At 40.4% G+C, this 20055-nt stretch overlaps 1 protein-coding gene across 1 annotated transcript in view; it reads left to right on the forward strand.

Annotated features, from left to right (window-relative positions):
* Positions 1-19778: 19778 nt before the first annotated feature.
* The window catches only part of LOC122798724 (gastrula zinc finger protein XlCGF26.1-like), a 135609-nt gene continuing 135332 nt past the window's right edge, over positions 19779-20055 (forward strand). The window contains exon 1 of the mRNA XM_044067822.1: positions 19779-19918. Within this exon, the coding sequence (XP_043923757.1) occupies positions 19907-19918 (12 nt within the window). The 5' untranslated portion in view covers positions 19779-19906. The remainder of the gene's footprint in view (positions 19919-20055) is intronic.

Here is a 20055-nt window from a genome sequence, read left to right on the forward strand (position 1 = left end):
CCTGGAAAACAACCTGGAAATACCCAGCTCGGCAGCACACTTCATGGTTCCCCACCAGCTCACTCGTTAACAGCAAGCATCTACCACAAAAGATAACCACAGGTCTCACTGGCTCTAACTATACCTTGACACTGAAAATAAATCTTGTATTTCTTACCTGCCATTAGCGCTATAGTTGGTAACCAACCAGAACCTACCTTTCACCTCTCTTTCTCATAGTAACTATAAGTAGTGAAAGAGTTTTAATAGAAAAGTCAGTAAGATTACTACCATCCCTAAGCAGTCCCTACCTTCCCTGCCCATATCTTCTAACTATCCTAACACTTCTCTACACACCTACCTTCTCCACTGATTGTTTTTTTGTGCATTCCTCTCTTTACTCATCCAGTCAGCTGGTGTAGCCCCAGTCCATTCACCCTCGTTATGCTCGGGCTCACTTAATTTCCCTACCCTACCCCCAAGTTCCCACCCACCCCAATACATCTACATTTATCTTTACACATAACCACATCTCCCACTTCATTACCCAATCATGTAAATCTACCCAGATCATCCAACTCTCTTCCTAAGCCCCTTTCTTAATTAACTCCACTCTACTACTCCTCCTATCAGTGATACACCAACTATCACTCCCAAACCCTACCCTGCATAAAGACTACAACCCACTCATCATATTAACATGTTACTAGTACATATTTCTTCCATAATTGTACTACTTACACTTTCTCTCCTCGCCTCTTACCATACCCACCTACAGATAACCCCCACATTATGCAGTTACTGCTGCCTCTCATCATAAGTACATTCAATCTTACTTCTCTATCTCTTCCTATATCCTTACCCTATCACCCACCAACTACTCATGCTTTAAAATACTACCTCACCCCAAATATCATCATCCCTTCTTAAAATTCAACAGACAAATCACAAATCTCCTGCAGTCCATTATCTACGTTGCCTCTACATTATCTCATTCTGGGGATATTCATCCCAACCCTGGACCAACAACTACTACAAACCTACCCCGCCTGCATATTCCCCTTTCCCCAATAGTCTAAATCAACTTCCTAGGAAAACTACTAACCTACTGTTTCTAAATATAAACTGTAGAAGTATCCCCAACAAAATCCATGACCTGCACGCCTGTCTTTCTCTATACCTACCAGACATAGTGGTTATAACTGAGACTTGGCTAAAGCCACATATTAACGACAATGAAATTATTCTCCTAGGATACAATATACTAAGGAAGGATAGAAAAGACAAAAAAAGGTGGTGGCATTGCTATATTATTTAAGAACCATCTCACAGTGCAACAGTGGTGGCTGGTGACTTCAAATCAAAGTGGGGTGCAGGAGACAGCTGAATGGGTGGGGTCAAGGGGAAGGAGTGTGGCCAACTAGAAAGGGGAGGGGCTAAGCTCAAAACCACAAAAACTGTAACTTTAATTAAATATGCTGCCCTGGGTGCCAAACTGTCATTAAGAGAGTCAAATCAAGACAAAATGAAGCGTAAAAGAAAAAATATTTCAATGCATTGGCTGCATGAAGTCTTACTTAATATCTAGATGGAAACAAAAAGGTTGTGAGGCATGAAAAAATAAATTACTTTTTAAATACATTACTGGAATGCCAGTCAAAATCAACTATAAGAAAAACAAGCAGCACTCAACTCAAACCACTTCTCCTTGCATTGCAGTTCTAATTATAATTTATATTCAGCTTTATTAAAGTACCAAGTATCATGCTGAAAGTAGCAATTTATGTGACACCTCCATTTGTAAAAATGTTTCTTATCCAAAAAGGACCTGTTGCTTGACAACAACTATCTACTTGTTTCATGGGGAAAACATGATCAAAGTAAAAAATGAAAAGCAAACAAGAAACAAGCTCAAGATACATTGCTTACAGGATTACTGCACAGGTTATGGACCACACATGATAGATTGGCATTCTGTTTAGTTTACAGGTAAAGCCTGCAAAGATGACTGCAAGTCTCCTACAAATGTAATGAACTTCTTAAAATAATGTAATCCTGCCCTTTATTACAAATACTGTCATATGCATTTTAGTACTCAAGGCTTATACGTTGTCTAGTTATGTAAGTATTCTCTGCATGGCAACAACATAAAGGCTTTCAATGTTGACAATTCTTTAACAGTATGCTTATTAAAGGTTATAATCTCAGCCAAGCTTACCTGATGGTCATTAAAGCATTGTTACTTAAACACAGAGTACCAGGCACTTTCTGAATAATAATAAGCATAAATCAACAGTATAAAATATGACAGAAACCAGAACATTCTGCAAAATCAAGGACAGATGAAAAGCCAATGTAGAACTTGTGTCTACCTTGGATGGGGGGATAGTCTGCACATTTACACTGCATAACTGCTCCTTGCCTTGCTTGGACACATCCAGAGTGATTACATGGGGTAGTGGGGTGCAACAAGTATGTCACAATTTGAAATGTCTTTGGCTGACTGTGATGGCTCTGACACATTTGTCATACCTCTCAACCTCAGAGCAAGAAATCTGCACAAAGCCATACAAAGAAGTGGGACAGAGGCCCCAAAATATGGACAGTTTTTAAATATTGTTCTTATAAACTTAGAAAGATAATAAATTAGTAGGTCTTGCATTAGTATGAATTTTCTGAAGGGTATGAAATCTGAAACTCAAATGTCTGTCATTATTTTCTAACTTCAGTCTTTAATGATTTGCCACTAATTTGCCAAAAAACACAATTTTATGAAAAATGGACCAAAATTGTGATGCAAAAATATAAAATAGCCACACAATACAGCTTGGAACCTGTCAAAGAAGGGACACATTTTTAATATTAGTACTGATAACTTGAGCAGCTGACAAAATAAAAGAATCTACATGCATTTCTGAAATAAAAGTAATCTATAACTCTGATTATTACAGTTATTTATTAATTGTAAACCCTCCACATTTTCTTCCAAAATTGTCATTTTGCGGAGGGATTATTAGGGGAAGAGCAACATTTTGAGCCAAAATCGGGGACAGTTGAGAGGTTTCGATATGCCTAATTCTGTAAAGCAATTTATTTGCACACACCTCTCAACTGTTAATGCAGGAAATCTGGACAGGGCCAAATATATTGGGGTAACATATAAATAGTACTAAAATTGCTCTTGTATAAACTGAGTCAGTTGATAGAATAACAGGCCTTGCTTTAGCGTGCATTTTTCTGAAGGTTATGAAGTCTGAAACTCAGTGTCTGTCATTATTTAGTGGCTTAATTCCTAAATAATTTGCCAGAAAACCACTAATTTTATGAGGAACAAACCAAAAATAAGAAGCAAATATCTGGCCATTTGAGAGGTATATTTCAGCCGGGGCTTTTAGTTTGCCACCCTTCCCCCCTCACAAAATCATGGTCAAATGTAGCCTCCCCCCTGCAGCCATTCTAATGAACCATTACTTGGCTATTTCACCCCATTTACCATAGACACTAATGTGCATACTGCTTTACTTTTACGATGATTTGGAATTAATTTGAAAGTTTTATTTTGCATTTTACAGCACAAACACTAAGACATCTGCTAAACAAAGCAATGCAGTCTCACAATGAAAACAGACTTAGGATGAAAACTGCTCTGCCCTTGAAACTGACATTCATTGAAACAGCATTGAAACCCACATTCAAAGAAAATACATTTGGCTAGTGGCAGATAAAGATTAACTTTGGGCTATTTTCAAATGATAGGCCCCTTGCACACAAAACATACATGTGTTCTGTGATGCACCTTCCTGAATGCATTAAATTATATTCCTTGTATAATACAGTACAGTTGTTAGAGGGTGTTTTACAAAACTGCCCAATTGAGAACATTTCCACCATAAAAGTCTACTCAAACTTCTACAATCCACCAGTATCAGTAAATATGCACAATCTCTGCAGAAGTAAAAGTCATCTAAATAATTCCACAGTAAAAGGATCTGTAATTAATGAAGGGGTTGCTGCTAGCAAACAACTTTATTTGTAGATGAAACAATGAAATATAAAGTGCCTGTTACCCTTGAGGAACAAATTGCCTATATTACATTAAAAAATGATAAGCTAGTAATATTGCAATAGGGAATGGGTGGCAAATAACACATGGGTTCATAGTTACTAGGTATCTTTGCCAAAGAGGACATTCTCAAGACGGCAGCATCCACCCCATTTACAACACAGTACACTATCAGCAATGCATCTACATACTGTGGAAGTAGAACCCACAGCCTTCTGCATCAAGAGCAAGTACATTACCTGTTGTGCTATTAACAATGAAAGCAGTCTCAGCATAAGCAGCACTAAACTTCTCTTCCACTGAAGATCTCAGCTCCTTGTAAAATCTACTCGACACTCAGATGTATCTCTCAGCTTTGCAGCACAAGAAATCTGGAAAAAGCCAAAATGTATTGGGGAGGGACAAAAGCCCAAAAGCCAGGGACACATTTTAAACATTGCTTGTATAATCTTGGAAAGTTGCTAGAATAAAATGCTGTTTTACCACTATGCATTTCACTGCCAAGCCTTGAACTCAGGACCCTGTGCAAAACTGTCAGAGCAACATACCACTATGCCAAATCCACTGTTTTGTGAAAGAGAGGAAGACTGAAAGTTATAGAGCTATCATTTAGTGAATTCAGTTCTCACCATAGCTGTCAACTTCTTAGCACAAAATACCTGGACAAAGCCAGTAATGGGGAAATACAGCACTCAAACATATTCAGTGAATTCAGTTCTCACCATAGCACTCATCCTTAGCACAGAAAACCTGGATGAAGCCAATAATGGTGGAATATAGTCCCAAAAATAGGGACAAATTTCAAATATTCATCTTATAAACTTAGAAAATTGCTAGAATAAAAGGTTTTGTGTTACTATTTGCTAGAATAAAAGGTTTTGTGTTACTATTTACTTTCCAAAGAATATGAAGTCTGAAATTCAAATGCCTGTCAATTTTATTTATTTAACATTTGTTAACCAGAAAAGTCTGACTTGGAACAAAAGCCAATTTTCAGCAGAGGCCCAGGGAGAAATAGTGCAGACACGTCTTTGTAACATGGGAGGACACCAGAGCAAACCCACACAAACACAGGGAGGACATGCAGACTCCACACAGAGGTTCTCTGGTTTGATTCTTGGCTGGGGTGCCTTCTAACTGTGAGGCAACAATGCTATTACTGCACCATCAACTATTTAAGGAATTAAAAACTCAGAAACCACAGATTTTACTAGGAACAGAACATAATATGAGGCAAAACTCTGCAAACATTTCACAAATTGTGGTGCGTAGGGAATTCAGGCTTTTGTTACCTGCACCCAAGCTACAGGGTTCAAGCCCGCCATCAGGTATCCTGAGTTTTCTCTAGCCACCAATATAAACCAACTGGGACATTACATAAGCATACACACACACACACACACACACACACACACACACACACCTACAAACCTTCTTCATTCTGTACAGCTTTATTGTACCTGCAGTAATGCATATCTTCATTCTGTACAACTTCCTCATACCTGCAGTAATCCACATAGCTTTCTCACAGCTTCTTCATCCTGTACCTGCAGTCCACATAGCTTTCTCACAGCTTCTTTATCCTGTACCTGCAGTAATCCATATAGTGCTTTCTCCTGCAATCACCCACAGCTTCAGTATCCACATAGCTTTCTCCTGCAACCCACAGCTTCAGTAATCCTGCATTAACACCAGAATGCACACTTCTGGTTTCTGTTTTTTCAGCTCTTTTGAACTTTCCAAGACTGCTGACTCTGCAGTCCAATCCCCTTCCATTCTTTGTGGTTAGAACCACCTAGACCTCTGGGGAATCAGCAGTCTGCTTCCTTCTTCCTGAATCCAGACTGGTAAGGCAGCAGTCCGGATTCACTTTGTATGGAGTCTAATGGAGGATTTGTAGGACTGTACCACAGTGGTTTACAGCTGGGGGGGGCTGCAGTACTGCAGTCTGATATCATGAGCCGCCACTGCAGTGCAAATACTAAGTATACAATATCCCTCTGTTGACAATGCAAAAATATTGTTCACCCAACTACAACTCAACTCCAAAAAACTAATAAACATATTTGGATGCTATATACCTCCTGGCAACAATATACCCACTCTAGAAAATCTGCTCCATTGGTCCTGTTTATCTCTCCAAAATGAAACCATCATTCTGGATGATTTTAATATAGATTGGATATCCTGTAACTCTTCCACCCCAAAAAATCATATTAATCTCCATGGCTTTATCCAAGCCATCCAAACTCCAAGAATTGACAAGACAACTAACAGAGAATCAATCCTTGACTGGATTCTAACTAATAAACCTAGCCACCCCTCTCTTGCAGGTTGCCTCCCCGATGGTCTAAGCAACCATCTGCCAACCTTTCTTCTATGACAATGCAACCATAATCCCAAGGGTACAGTTTATAATTTTATTAGAAAGAAAAAGAACTTTAACCCCAATCGATTTCACAGTAGAACTAAAACATTGCAACTGGGCACACCGAAATACCTAGAATTAAATGAGGCAGTTACTTACTTTAATAACACCTTCTTAAATGTATTAGATCTTCACACCCCTCCTAGAACCATAAGAACCAGATCTAATCCCACTCCATGGCTTACCAAAGAAACCAAAGCCCTCCTCAAAGCTAGAGAAAAAGCATGGGATCACTGGAAAACTGTTAAGTCCTCAGCTGCAAAACAAAAATATCAGGAGCTTAGGAATAAAGCTAAGAAACTAGTAACACTTGAAAAAATTAATTACTACTCCAATCTTCAAATCAAACACCAAAGTACCCCTCAAAAATTTTGGGCAGCCATTAACAAATTACTACTACCAGGCAAAACTGGTACCCCCTCTCCCACCTTAGTAAATAACTCTGACAGCATTCCCACTCAGTTTAATAAATTCTTTACTGAAACAATACTGACCCTAGCCAACCAACAGAAAAATCAACACACAAACACACTTCCTCTGAACCCAACTCTACTCCTGTAAGGAATAGCGCCTTCAAATTCCAGTCAGTCTCTATAGATAGGATAAAAAAGTACCTCAAAAAACATAAGCCCACTACTCTGGCTGCTGACAAATTACCAGGAGAATTGTTAAAAATTGCTGTCAATGCAGTGGCCTACCCTATAGCCATTCTAATTAATGGATCCCTCTCAGAAGCCACCATCCCAGAGATATGGAAAATATCTCACATAATCCCCCTACATAAAGGAGGTACCTCCATAGAGCTTACAAACTACTGACCTACAGCAACTCTATCCCCTCTAGCAAAAATCCTTGAAAAGTGCATACACTTCCAAATGATTCACTACGTGCACACACACAGGCTCTTATCAAACACCCAGCATGGCTTCTGACACTTCCATAGTACCACCACTGCCTTACTGTCCTTCTCAAATACAGTAAACTCTCAGAAATGCTGGTAAATTTGTTTCTGCCACTTTTCTTGAATGCTCAAAGGCCTTCAAAATGGTTAGACATGACATTCTTATCAAAGAACTGTCTGAATTAGGACTCTGTCTTCCCGCCATAGCCTGGTTCCAGAGCTATTTAACTGTCTGTCAGCAAACAGTCTTGTGGAAACAAGAACTCTCCTCCTTCTCCCAGTTAATGTTGGTGTTCCCCAGGATTCTATTTTAGGCCCTCTGCAGTTCACCCTCTGTACCAATAAGCTTCATTTCTCCACCCCCAAAACATGTTTCATCCGATACGCTGATGATTCTACGCTAATTTGTGCCGCTTTCTCATTACAGCAACTTCACACATTAACTCAGGAATCTTTCCTCTCTGTAGAAACATGGCTATGCAATATCCAACTTATCCTAAACCCTGATAAAACCAAACTACTACTCTTTAAATCCATTAGGTCCACCTCATCAACTTCTACCTTTAATATCATGTCCAGTAACAAAACTACTCTCTCTCCCACAGAACACACCAAATTCCTGGGCATTGAGATTGATAACAATCTAAGATTTGATATTCATATTTCCCAGACCATCATGAAAGTTCACAAAAAACTAGGTACCCTCTATAGAAATAGACAATTCCTTACCCAAGAAACAAAAGCTACTATATCTCACACTCACCTTATTTCTACCCTCTTCTATGCCTCACCTATTTTCACCAACCTTAGAAATGCAGACCTAGCTAAGCTTGAATCCTGCTATAACAAAATAGCTGGATTTGCCTCTGACTCCCCATTTAGATCTCACCACTGCTCATCCTTGAAGCTGCTCAACTGGCTGGAACTTCCTCAACTCCTGCATTACAACCAACTCTCTCTGGCCCATAAAATTTTATATCAACTAGAAAAGAAAACCTGCATTGCAAAGCCTACTTCACTTCCACAACAATAACAGCTCTTCGCTCCAGTAACAAACTTATTCTTATGATAACTAAGTCAAATAATACAGCAGGTGATGCCCTCTTTTCTAATTATGTATCCACAATATGGAATGCTCTACCCTATAACATAACTACTATGACATCCTTTATACAGTTCAAAAAAGCATTAAAACTGCATCTCACTAATAACTGGCTATGCTCTTGCACTTCACCAGACTAGACCCTCCCCTATGTTAGACCCTACACCACCTTAACTATCTCACACTTCAAGAGGAACAGATAGGTCTATATTCTATTACTGCAGAAATACATACAATATAATAAAATAGATTGTTATGGTTTTGACCCCAATAACCTTTAAGAATTTGTTGGTTTACACATGATTCCCTCCAGCAATGATTGAGGTCATTATATATCTCTTTAGACTAATGAAACTATTACTGTAAGATTTCTCTGTTTTCACTAATTGTGACTGCTGTGTATGAATGCACTATTATTAATTAAGACTCACTGCATTTTGTATCTAAATATACTTTGTAAACTTTGTAGTTTTTTGTTACATGTTATTCATATGTGTGGAGCTTTTCGCCTCGGGCCTTCAAAGAAAATGGACCTCTGTCCAATGGACTATCCTGGTTAACAAATGTGAAATAAATAAATAAATAAATATTACATTACAAAAAATAAGAAAGCAAAGGGGGAAATAGACAGGGGATTAGTAATGGAGAAGTTAAAGAAATAGACAGTGAAGTTATGGATTACCTGTGAAATGAAGGATTTAATGTAGAAAATTTTACTCTGATAACATCACAACATGGCATAATAATGAATCCCCAAATTAAGGGAAACCAGTATAGCAGGAAGCATCTGATCAGTTGCCATTTGAAGATAGTTTGGAGCCTTCAGTAGGAAACCAGTACAAAAAAGGTAACAGAATGGGAAGAGACCAAGAATTTATTTTTGACTGCAGATTAGAGATTGCCTCCCTATCAAGGATTGATATCAGAGTATAGGTAAAGAGAAAGAAATAGAGGGATCCTAAGCAAAAGATCATCAATGGTAGAGTTTTTAGTAGAATCTAAAACAGAAACTACTTTTAAAAAAGGAATATTTAGTAGAGCATACAAAATATTTCATGATAACTATAAGAATAAATCAGAGGAGGTTAGGAAGAATTGGAAAGAGAAAGTGGGTAAGCAATTCACAAAGAAACAATGAGGAGATATATGTACATGTCTGAAATATACAACAAAGTCTAGAAGATTTAGGATATTTGCTTGGAAGTGTTTGCACTGGTATTTTTGTACCTCAAGTAGACTCCACAGAATTTTTCCTCAGGTAGACAGCAAATGGAGGTGTGATCAGGAAGAAAGAGGTAAATGGCAACTATTTTCTGGGAGTGTAATGAGTTGGCAGACTTTGACAGAGCATTATGCAGGGGAATCTTTGGAAATACCAGGTGAGCAAATTGGTGTAACTAAGGACATTTTTTTTGTTTTTTTTTTAGCTATGATACAGAATTTGAATTGCCTAGACATAGTAAGGCCTTGCTGAGTTTAATTATGGCATCTGCCAAAAAAGCAAAGTAGCATAAAACAGCTGATTGAGGAAAAGTCTCTTTAGGTACACGAGTCCAAAGAATACAAATAAAACAAACACCACTGAGATATAGACAGTAATGGACATAAATTTAATTTCCATATAATTAAAGCTGTAAAACGTACACATAAAATGGATTAGCACTTCCGGAAAAATCCTTTTTCAGATCACCATTCATAAAAAGCCAACCATGTTAATATAGAGTCTTAACCAATCAAGAGTCAGCGTTTAAGCCTACACCCTCTAATCACAGATTTCATTGGCCAATGAAGACATGCCTATATTAAACCAAATGTGAATCAAAAATTTATGTTTGAGCCTATGCCTTCTCAATACAGGTTGCATTTAAACCAGGGACTTTGTCCGACTGTAAATTTGCTATTCATTGGGCCTCCGCCACTTCAGTAAAACTATTTATGTCCCCTTCTCTCCTATTCAGCTTGCAAATCTGCAGCACTAAAAAATATTGTATACCAAACTTAAAAAGGTATATCAGGACAAGTGCTCACAAACTGCAAGAACCAAATAACAAACCAGCTAGCACTGAAAAGAAGGCCTGACAACAACACTTAAGTTGAAAGCAGGCTTTATTAAGCAAATTCAGGAACATTCCAAACTTGTATACTCAGAATCTAAAAATAAATCTTTCTCCACTTTTGCCCTCTGCTGAGGGATCACTGCCTTTTGTTGATTAATTTCACCTTGACTGGAACCGGTAACATTGGAAAAAAAAATGATGTCCCATTGCTGGAGTCTTTTGGTTTGGCACCTAATGCATCATAGTCCGGTGTATGAATTTCAGTTCGTCTGATGATTTTATTGCAACGCAGTAAAATTTGTGTCTCAGCCAAAGGTTGCAACGAATCATTCACATTATTCCTTTGTTGATTAGAGGAGATCAAAGTCTAAACCAAATTTGCTAGAAGTGGTGAATATAGTAACAGAGATAAAATAACTGGAATTGGGATCTTTAGAAAAGGGTAGGAACAAATTATGTAGGAAAATATGGAAACTGTGGGAACAATACATGCAGAGGAGGTTTAAAGGTTCAAAAGAAGGAAGGACCTGAACAAGCCATGTCATGTTTGACTGACAATGAGTGGATAGATTAGAAGTGATGTATAGTGTTTGCAACTACAATTATGTCAGTAAGGTTTCTGCTGTATAATGTTTGCAACTAAAATTGTGTCAATTTGGTTTGTTTTCAGTTATATAAGTGTATGATTACCTATGTCATATGTGAAAATTTAATAAAGATATTTCTTGTTTAAAAAAAAGTTGAGTTAGAGTTGCATAGCAAGGGAAGGAATTGTGGCAGTTGTGATGTAGCCAATGTTATGAGGTGACAAGTCAGTGAGTTCCCATATAGGTTCATAGGTTCATAGGTGTGTACTAGGCTAATGGCCCTGGAGCCTTTACAAGCCCAGCCCATAGTATTATCGTGGCAGCATGCCATCCAGCCTTAGTTCCCAATGCCTCTGTCAAGTAGAGCCATTGAAGTGATCCCCGGGATGAATTTTCTATATCTCATCCACTCATCAAGAATACTCTTGAAGAGGGCCTGTGAAGTGCTCTGCTTGACATGTATGGGAAGTCTATTCCATAGCATGGGCAGTATCTGGGTTATGAACCTGTACCTCCAGCACATTCTGTTGATTGTGGTAATGAGGTTGAGGTCTCTGGACCGTGTGGTGGCACGACGCCAGGGTAATCCTATGGGCTAGGCTTGTAAAGGCTCCAGGGCCATTAGCCTAGTACACACACCTGTTAACATTGCCTTCCTTACCAGTGCTGGGACAAACAGGATGGCAAAGCTGTTTTATAAGATATTTAAACAACTTGTCTTCCACTGGTACGTTCTTCATAAGTTTAAATCATGAATATTAATCAGGTTACTGGCATGCTATAGCATGGGGATACATTTCAGAGTCTGTCTTATTAAATGTTTAAATAATCCTTTTTTGGTACTGTCCTCACAGGTTCATTTGTGGGTATTAATCATTACATGTCATGGTGTAGAGACACATTTCTGAGCTGGATATCTGAGGCTGCCTTATGTAACATTAAAATAACCCTTCCTCCAGTATCTACCTCTCTGATTTTTGTCATGAATGTTAAAAAGGTCAGTAGTATGGAGTATAAATGGACATATTTCAGAGCTGGATATCTGAGGCTGTCTTATTAAGTATTTAAATAACCCTTCCACAGTACCTTCCTCTCATGAATATTAATCAGATCAGTAGCATGGTACAGGGACACATTTCAGAGCTGGACCTCTGAGGCTTTCTTAATAAATAATCTGATGTTATAGATCTATGTTTAGTCATTACCATTAGGACCTCGGTTCCGTCCTCGGAACCGATATGGCCATTTCCAAGCTCATGCCAGCCAAAAACTCTCAGCTAAGACCTACCCACAATGCCCCTCTCCTAGTTACTTCAGATCTCATTTGCACTGTTCCTAGTCAGATGTGCCAGCCATCTCTCTCTCAAAGCTAAGTAGAAATTTGTTAATTTTAAGACAGTTTCTCTTCAAAAATTATTTATTTTTAGTCAGCTAAGCCCTTTCTCACTGTCGCCTATAACCTAGGCCTATTTCCTACCCTTTTCCTTGGTAATTTATTTTTTTACCTTTATTGGTACTGTCCCTCTCTCTTGTCTTTGACAGGCCTTTCCTTTTTACTAGTGGTATTTTTTAAAATAACATCATTGGTATTTTCTCCCTTAATTTTTCTGTAAGATATCCTTGTCGCCTTACTATGTCAGACAAAGCTAAATTGGGATTTAAACAGTGTGACAAGTGTGGATGTAAGATTCCTAACTCAGATACACATGTTCGTTGTGTCTACTGTTTGGGTGTGGATCATATTAAAGCTGGAGCATTTCTCCCCAGGCCTCCGCTGAAAACAGGCTCTGTGGAACCTAGTCAGACTTTCCCGGTCAACAAATGATAAATAAATAAATAAATATATAAATAAAAAGCTGAATGTGACATTTGTGCATTTGTGCTAGTTTTAGTAATTGTACACTAGCAGAATGTAAAAATAAATTTATCTTAAAATGATTACTCAAGACACCTTTTTCAGAGGCTGTATCTGGGTCGGAGGTCTCACCCCCTCCAAAGACCAAGAAACATAAGGAAAAACAGATTACTCAAGACACCTTTTTTGGAGGCTCTATGTGGGTCAGAGGTCTCACCCCCTCCAAAGACCAAAAAACATAATGAAAAATGAATTACTCAAGACACCTTTTTCAGAGGCTCTATCTGGGTCAGAGGTCTCACCCCCTCAAAAGACCAAAAAACATAAGGAAAAATGGATTACTCAAGACACCTTTTTTGAGACTCTATGTGGGTCGGAGGTTTCACCCCCCCTCCAAAGACTAAAAAACATAAGGAAAAACGGATTACTCAAGGCACCTTTTTCAGAGGCTCTATCTGGGTCGGAGGTCTCACCCCCTCCAAAAATCAAAAAACATAAGGATAAATGGAGTCACTTGGTTCCTGCATCTCTGTCAGTTATGGAACTGAGTCAGCTCCATGCTTCACCAGGGCCCTTGGCACAGACCTCTTCGGCACCAGGCTCTGTGTCTTCTCCCTCAGTGCCGTCCAGGATATTCACCCCTATTTCAGTTCTGACCTCGGCACCACTGACTTTGGTGCTATCCTTGGATCCGACATTGGCTCCGATGATTGTACCTGCTTCGGCACCATCCCCAGCCACGGTGCCGACAGTTTCTTTGGCTCCATCAGCTCCAAAACTCAAATACCTGACAAGGACAAGATTCTTCCACTCTATTCTTATGCATACTGTCTCAGTTCCTATAGCAGTGTTTTCCCTGTCGGCACCGTCCACCCTTGCTGCATCAGCTCCAGTGGAACTGATGCTCTCCCAAAGCAGTGCTTGGACCATCAGTACCTTGGTACCTAGCCTGGCACCTATTTTCTCACTGGCGCCATCTGTGTCCATGGCTCTGATGGCTTCCAGTTCTCTCAGAGCTCCTCACCTGGAGGTGGGCTCCTCACAGCAAGGTGTGACCCCAGTTCTGAGGTTGTCCCTCCGATTCCGGACTCCTATCCCTCCTCACGTGGGCCTGCTGTACAGGTAATGGACTCATAGTCAGCAGCAATGACATCAGTATCAGAACCCTCCCCTAGCATGCACGTCTCCCAACCGTCTATTTCGGGACCCCAGGCTTGGGAGTCACAAGAACCCTCTTTGAAGGGAACCCCTTCTCCAGAGTCCTCCTCAGAAAATCCCACTGGGGAGCCACCCCGGAAGAAATGGTGCAAGAGGAAGCACCTTGATTCACCAGAGGAATCTATCACCAAAGACACTGATTGTGATGAGGGGGAAGGGTCCCCAAGGTCTTTCCCAGATGACATCTCATTTGGAGACATTCTCAAAATTCTCAAGCAACGGGGAGACTGGAAGTCCTATAACCCTTCTTCTGAGGTATCTGTGTTCCTGCAGGCCTTTGTGCCCAGCCATCTACTTCCTGGGTGACTCCACCGGCAGATGACCTTGATAAAATCATTGTGCAGCATGCCTGGAAGGCTCCGGACAATGTAGAACCTGTCCCTCAGAGGCCAGACAAAAATTTTTATCTACACCTGATGACCAGCCCTACTGGTCCTAGCAGTTGATAGTTGATTCTGTGGTCATGGTGGTGGCCACCAAGAGGAAACTGTCAGAAGATAGTTCCACCATCCATCCTCCAAACAGAGAGTCCTGGACCATGGACAGACTAGGGAAATGGACCTATGCTTCAGCGACATTCGCCATTCGGTCGCTGTACCATCTGGCACACTTTATTCACCTCCAAAGAGACCTAAATTCTGAAATGTCTCCATCTTTGGTGGGGTACTGCCTGATGAGGTGCGTGATACTGTCACCTCACAGCTAGTTACCCTTGAATCCATCTCATACTCCTCGATGCGTTTGATATCTCACTCCACTGAGGGAGCAGCTCGAGTTGCCGCATCAGGCATTGTCATGAGATGTAATGCTTGGATGCGGTTGTGTGACTTTGCAGATCCCTTTAAATCTTCCTTCATCAATGCACCTGTTGATGAATCCGCACTTTTTGGACCCAAAGTACAACACACTTACACGTAGTGAGAAAGATGGAAATACCTTGTCTGTTGTGGGCATACGCCTTTCCAACCCCAGAGGTCCTACTCCAGGAACCAAAAGGGAGGAAATATGTGGTTCAAGAAATCCCGAAGACCTTTTCATGACACTCGTTGTGAACAATTCCCCCGGGGCAGAGGGGGCAACTCATATGGAAGACGTCCGCGGGGTAGAGGGGTTCCATGTAACCAGGATGCTAGAGATTCTTTCTCCAGCAGACCCTACCAGCGCTCCTGAGCAGCGGCCCGAATGCTTTCCTCTGAAAGCAGTCGGGGGTCATTTTTCTCTGCATCTACCGGCCTGGCATCTTATTACTACTACTGATGTTTGAATACAGAGAATAATATCCAGAGGCTACCAAATACCATTCGATTTAATTCCCATCCCCGCTGTACCACCCAATCAGAGGGAATTAGCAGCCTTAGAAATAGGAAAGCTGCTAAGGAAAACAGTTATCTAACCAGTACCACTAGACCAAACAGGATCCAGGTTTTACTCGAGGTTCCTTTTAGTGCCAAAAAAGACAGAGGACTGGAGACCAATCTTGGATCTCAGCCTATTGAACAAATTTAACAAACTTCAAAATTTCCAGATGGTTATGATAGAGTCCATTCTTCCCTTCCTAGGGAGGGATAACTGGATGTGCTCTATAGACCTCCAGGATGCGTACTACCACATAAAAATGGATCACCACTCCCGGAGGTTTCTCCGCTCCCGTCTGGGAGCCAATCACTACCAGTTCAGGGCACTGCCATTCAGTCTCTTGACAGCCCCTCGAGTGTTCACCAAATGTATGGCAGTTGTGGTAGCTCATCTTCGGCTACAAGGATTTCAGGTGTTTCCCTATCTAGGTGATTTGCTCCTTACCACTCCGACCAGGAATCTTCTTACACTCCAGGTCTCACTCTCCATTTGGGGATTATAATCAACAAGGACAAATCTCAGTGTCTCCAATGAAGATACTAGCATTCATTGGAGCGGTCTTCGACACAACATCCTATCAAGCTTCTCTCCCCCTCACAGATTTTCGAACATACACCAAATCCAAGACCTTCTACCTATGTACCAGCATATCTTGTACTGAAACTCTTAGGCTCCATGGAAGCTGCCATTACGTTGGTACCACTGGCGAGACTGCACATGAGAATCCTACAGTGGCTTCTTTCTGCACAATGGTCATTGCTAATTTACCCACTCGACCACATGATACGTCTTTCAAACTGTTGCAAGGAAGAAATGTTATGGTGGATGAACCCACAAATGAATCTTTGGTGTCGACCGTCCTGTCTTCCCCAGCCCACGGCCACTGTGACCACAGATGCTTCCCTGTTAGAGTGGGGGGGAGGCATTTCCAGTGAAAGACTGTCCAAGGCACCTGATCCTCCATGGAGGCCAATTTGCACATAAACATAAATGTCCTGGAACTGAGGGCAGTTCTCCTAGCATTGCAAGTGATCCATGCATCCCTACCCTCTGGTACCATTGCAACTCAGTCAGACAACATGTCAGTCGTCTGGCATATCAACAAGAAAGGCAGAACCAGGTCTTACCCCTTGTGTTGGGAAGTCATGAGGATTTGGATCTGGGTGATAGCTTCCAACTGCTTCCTTATAGCAACACACATTCCTGGGAGTTCCAACCTTATTGTGGACAATCTGAGCAGGAACATCCTGATGCCTCACGAGTGGTCCCTCAACCCTGTAACAGCAGATCGGATCTTCCAATGTTGGGGCAAGCCTTGCTGCGACCTGTTTGCTTCCCCCCTAAAATACAAATGCAGAAGCTACTTTGCCCATATCCCCCCTCAGGGGGAACCACCAAGGGACACTAACACATGACTGGCCACCGGGTCTTCCCTGTGGCCTCATCTGATTCACAGTCCATGGATCCTGCATCATTCCCAAGACCTGTTATCTCAGCCTTAGGGACTAATTCATCTGAACCTGCACAGTCTCAAGTTCACAGTTTGGTTCCTTCACTTCCAGTGATTGCCAGGCTGCCTGACATCCCATCTCCTGTTCATGAAATTCTGGCTTCACACAAACCTTCCACTTGGTAAGTTTATTCTAGTAAATGGACTAGGTTCTCTATTTGGGCCAAAGATCAGAACTTAGATCCTTCTCTATGCCTATTCAAAAGATCCTACAATACTTGACTACTGTTTTTGCATGCAGGAGCCTCAGCTTCGATGATCACTGTACATTTAGCAGCTATCGCCAGTTTTCATAATGATCTTGATAATTCTTCAGTTATGTCACACTGCCTATGCAAGAACTTTTTGAAAGGAGTATTACATGTTAAACCTCTGGTCAAGCCTCCCTTAGAACCCTGGGACTTGACTTTGGTACTTCAGTCTCTCACAGGTTCTCCTTTCAAGCCTTTTGATTCATGTGATTTGAAATTTTTGTCATGGAAAACCTTACTTCTAGTAGCACTTACCTCAGCAAGAAGAGTATCTGAGCTGCAGGCGTTGTGTCAAGAGTCCTTACTTGATCTTCCACACAGATAGGGTGTCCCTTCGTACTGACCCTTCTTTCTTGCCCAGGGTCATTTCTGGGCTTTCCATTAATCAATCTATTGACCTGCCGGTTTTCTTCCCTTAGCATTCTAACAGAGGGGAGTACCTTTTGTACACCCTTGATGTGCATTGGCAGCTTCGTTGTTATTTGGACAGGACTAAATCTTTCAGGAAAATAGATCAACTGTTTGTGGCCTATGCAGGACTCAGATTGGGTAAACCTGTTTTGAAAGTGACTTTATCCTCCTGGCTTAGAAATGTCATTACCTTTATCTACCAACAGAAAAAGCTATCCTTACCTTCCAGAATAAAGGCTCATTCTACCAGATCTATGGCTACTTCTATAGCATTTAATTCCAGAGCCTCTATGGATGATATCTGCACAGCAGCCACTTGGGCAAGACCTTAAACCTTTATATCTCATTACAAATTGGATTTTGCCTCCAGAGGACGGGCATCTTTTGGTTCTATGGTGCTCAGGAATATCCTTCCTTAGGGCCACCCAGGACTCAAGTAGCTGGGGACTCGGTCCTAATGGTAATGAATAAACAAAGATTTACAACATCAGATAAAGAAGTTATGTCTTACCATAACGTTCCATCTGTGTTGTAGATCTTTGTTCATTCATTACTTCCCGCCCTCCTTCCCCCTGCCTGGACTCCTGGTGGACTTTAGGAACTCCTGGTTAGGGTATTTGCTCAGACAGAGCCTCCTACTATTTTTTTTTCTATTACTACATCTATTATCTAAGGGTGGGCAAACTCAATCTGAAGTAACTAGGAGAGGGGCATTATGGGTAGGTCTTAGCTGAGAGTTTTTGGCTGGCATGAGCTTGGAAACAGACATATCAGTTCTGAGGACGGAACTGAGGTCCTAATGGTAATGAATGAATGAATGAACAAAGATCTACAACACAGATGGAACGTTATGGTAAGACATAACTTCTTTTTAAGCAACCCTTCCCTTGTGCTTCTCTTAGATTTGTGATATGAATATTAAATCAGTTCAATGGCATGGTGTAAGGACACATTTCAGAAGTGGATCTCGAAGGCTCTTATTAAATATTTAAACAGTCCTCTTTCTGTACTGTTCTCACACCTCACAGATTTATGCCATGAATATTACTCAGGTCATTATGCATGATACAGGGATACATTTCAGAGCTGGATCGCTGAGGCCTCCTTAAATATTAAGTAGACCTTCTTGCTGTGCTTCTCTTAGATTTGTGTTATAAATATTAAATTGGGTCAATGGCATGGTGTAAGGACTAGGCTTTTATTAAATATTTAAACAGCCCTTCCTACTGTACTGTTCCCACGCCTCACAGATTTATGTCATGAATATAAAGCAAGTCAGTGTAGTATAGGGACATATTTTATATCTGAATTTCATTTTTTTTCTCCACTCATTTGAGAGCTGGATTTTTGATTATTTCATATTAAATATTTACGTAGCCTTTACTCCCAACCAGTACCTTCCTCACAAATTTATATTATAAGTATTAATCAGGCCATGCAATGTTAGGGACACATTTCAGAGATTAATTTCTGAGTCTCTTTTATTAAATGTTTAAACAACTTTCCTCTCATGCCTCTCAAGCTCTTGGCACAAAAATTCGGGACAAAGCCAAAACATTTGGAGACAAAGGCCCAAAATCAGGGGCAAATTGGGTATTGTGATCAGTGTCCTATCCTGGTAAATAAAACAATAAATATTGCCCTTATAAACTTAGAAAGTTGATAAAATAACAGGTTTTGCATTAGCATGGATTTTTTGAAGGATACGAAATCTGAAATTCAAATGTCTGTTATTATTTACTTCACTTTTCAATGATTTGCTAAAAGCCACAGATGTTATAAGAAATGGACCAAAAATATGAGCCAAAATGCAGCCATTCTGTGAAATTCTGGACAGTTGAGAGGTATGTAACTTGTACCGTCCTCACAGATTTATGTCATACATATTAATCAACTCATGCTATGGTGGGAGTTTTGTGTTTGTCTTGTTAAATATTCAAACAAGCCCTTCCTCTTCTATGTTCCTCACAGAGTCATATGATGAATATTAATTAGGTCATGGAGAGGTGTAGGAAGACATTTCAGGTGGACAGGAAGTTAAGTGTTGGGTTACACAAAAGTTATCTGTGTAGGAAGTTACAAAAGTACTCAGATTTCTGGGTTTATTTTGTTTCTTTTTTATGCCTATGTGGGCAGAAGTTGTTTTGAACAGTCTGGATTTTGCAACTGGAGGCTGAAACAAGGCATCATGAAGCTGGAGGTAACAATTTCTGTCCTGATGAGAAAACTTGTTTTTATTGGTGGCTGATTGCCCTTAGAGGCAGCAGGGCTTGTGTTTGTGTAGCAGTAGAAAAGAAGGAACAATAGAGCATAAAGCTTCAGATAAGAAATTCTGAG

The sequence above is a fragment of the Protopterus annectens genome, chromosome 3.part1 (genome assembly GCF_019279795.1).
Source record: "Protopterus annectens isolate FY-2018-M chromosome 3.part1, PAN1.0, whole genome shotgun sequence".
Taxonomy (NCBI): Eukaryota; Metazoa; Chordata; order Ceratodontiformes; family Protopteridae; genus Protopterus; species Protopterus annectens.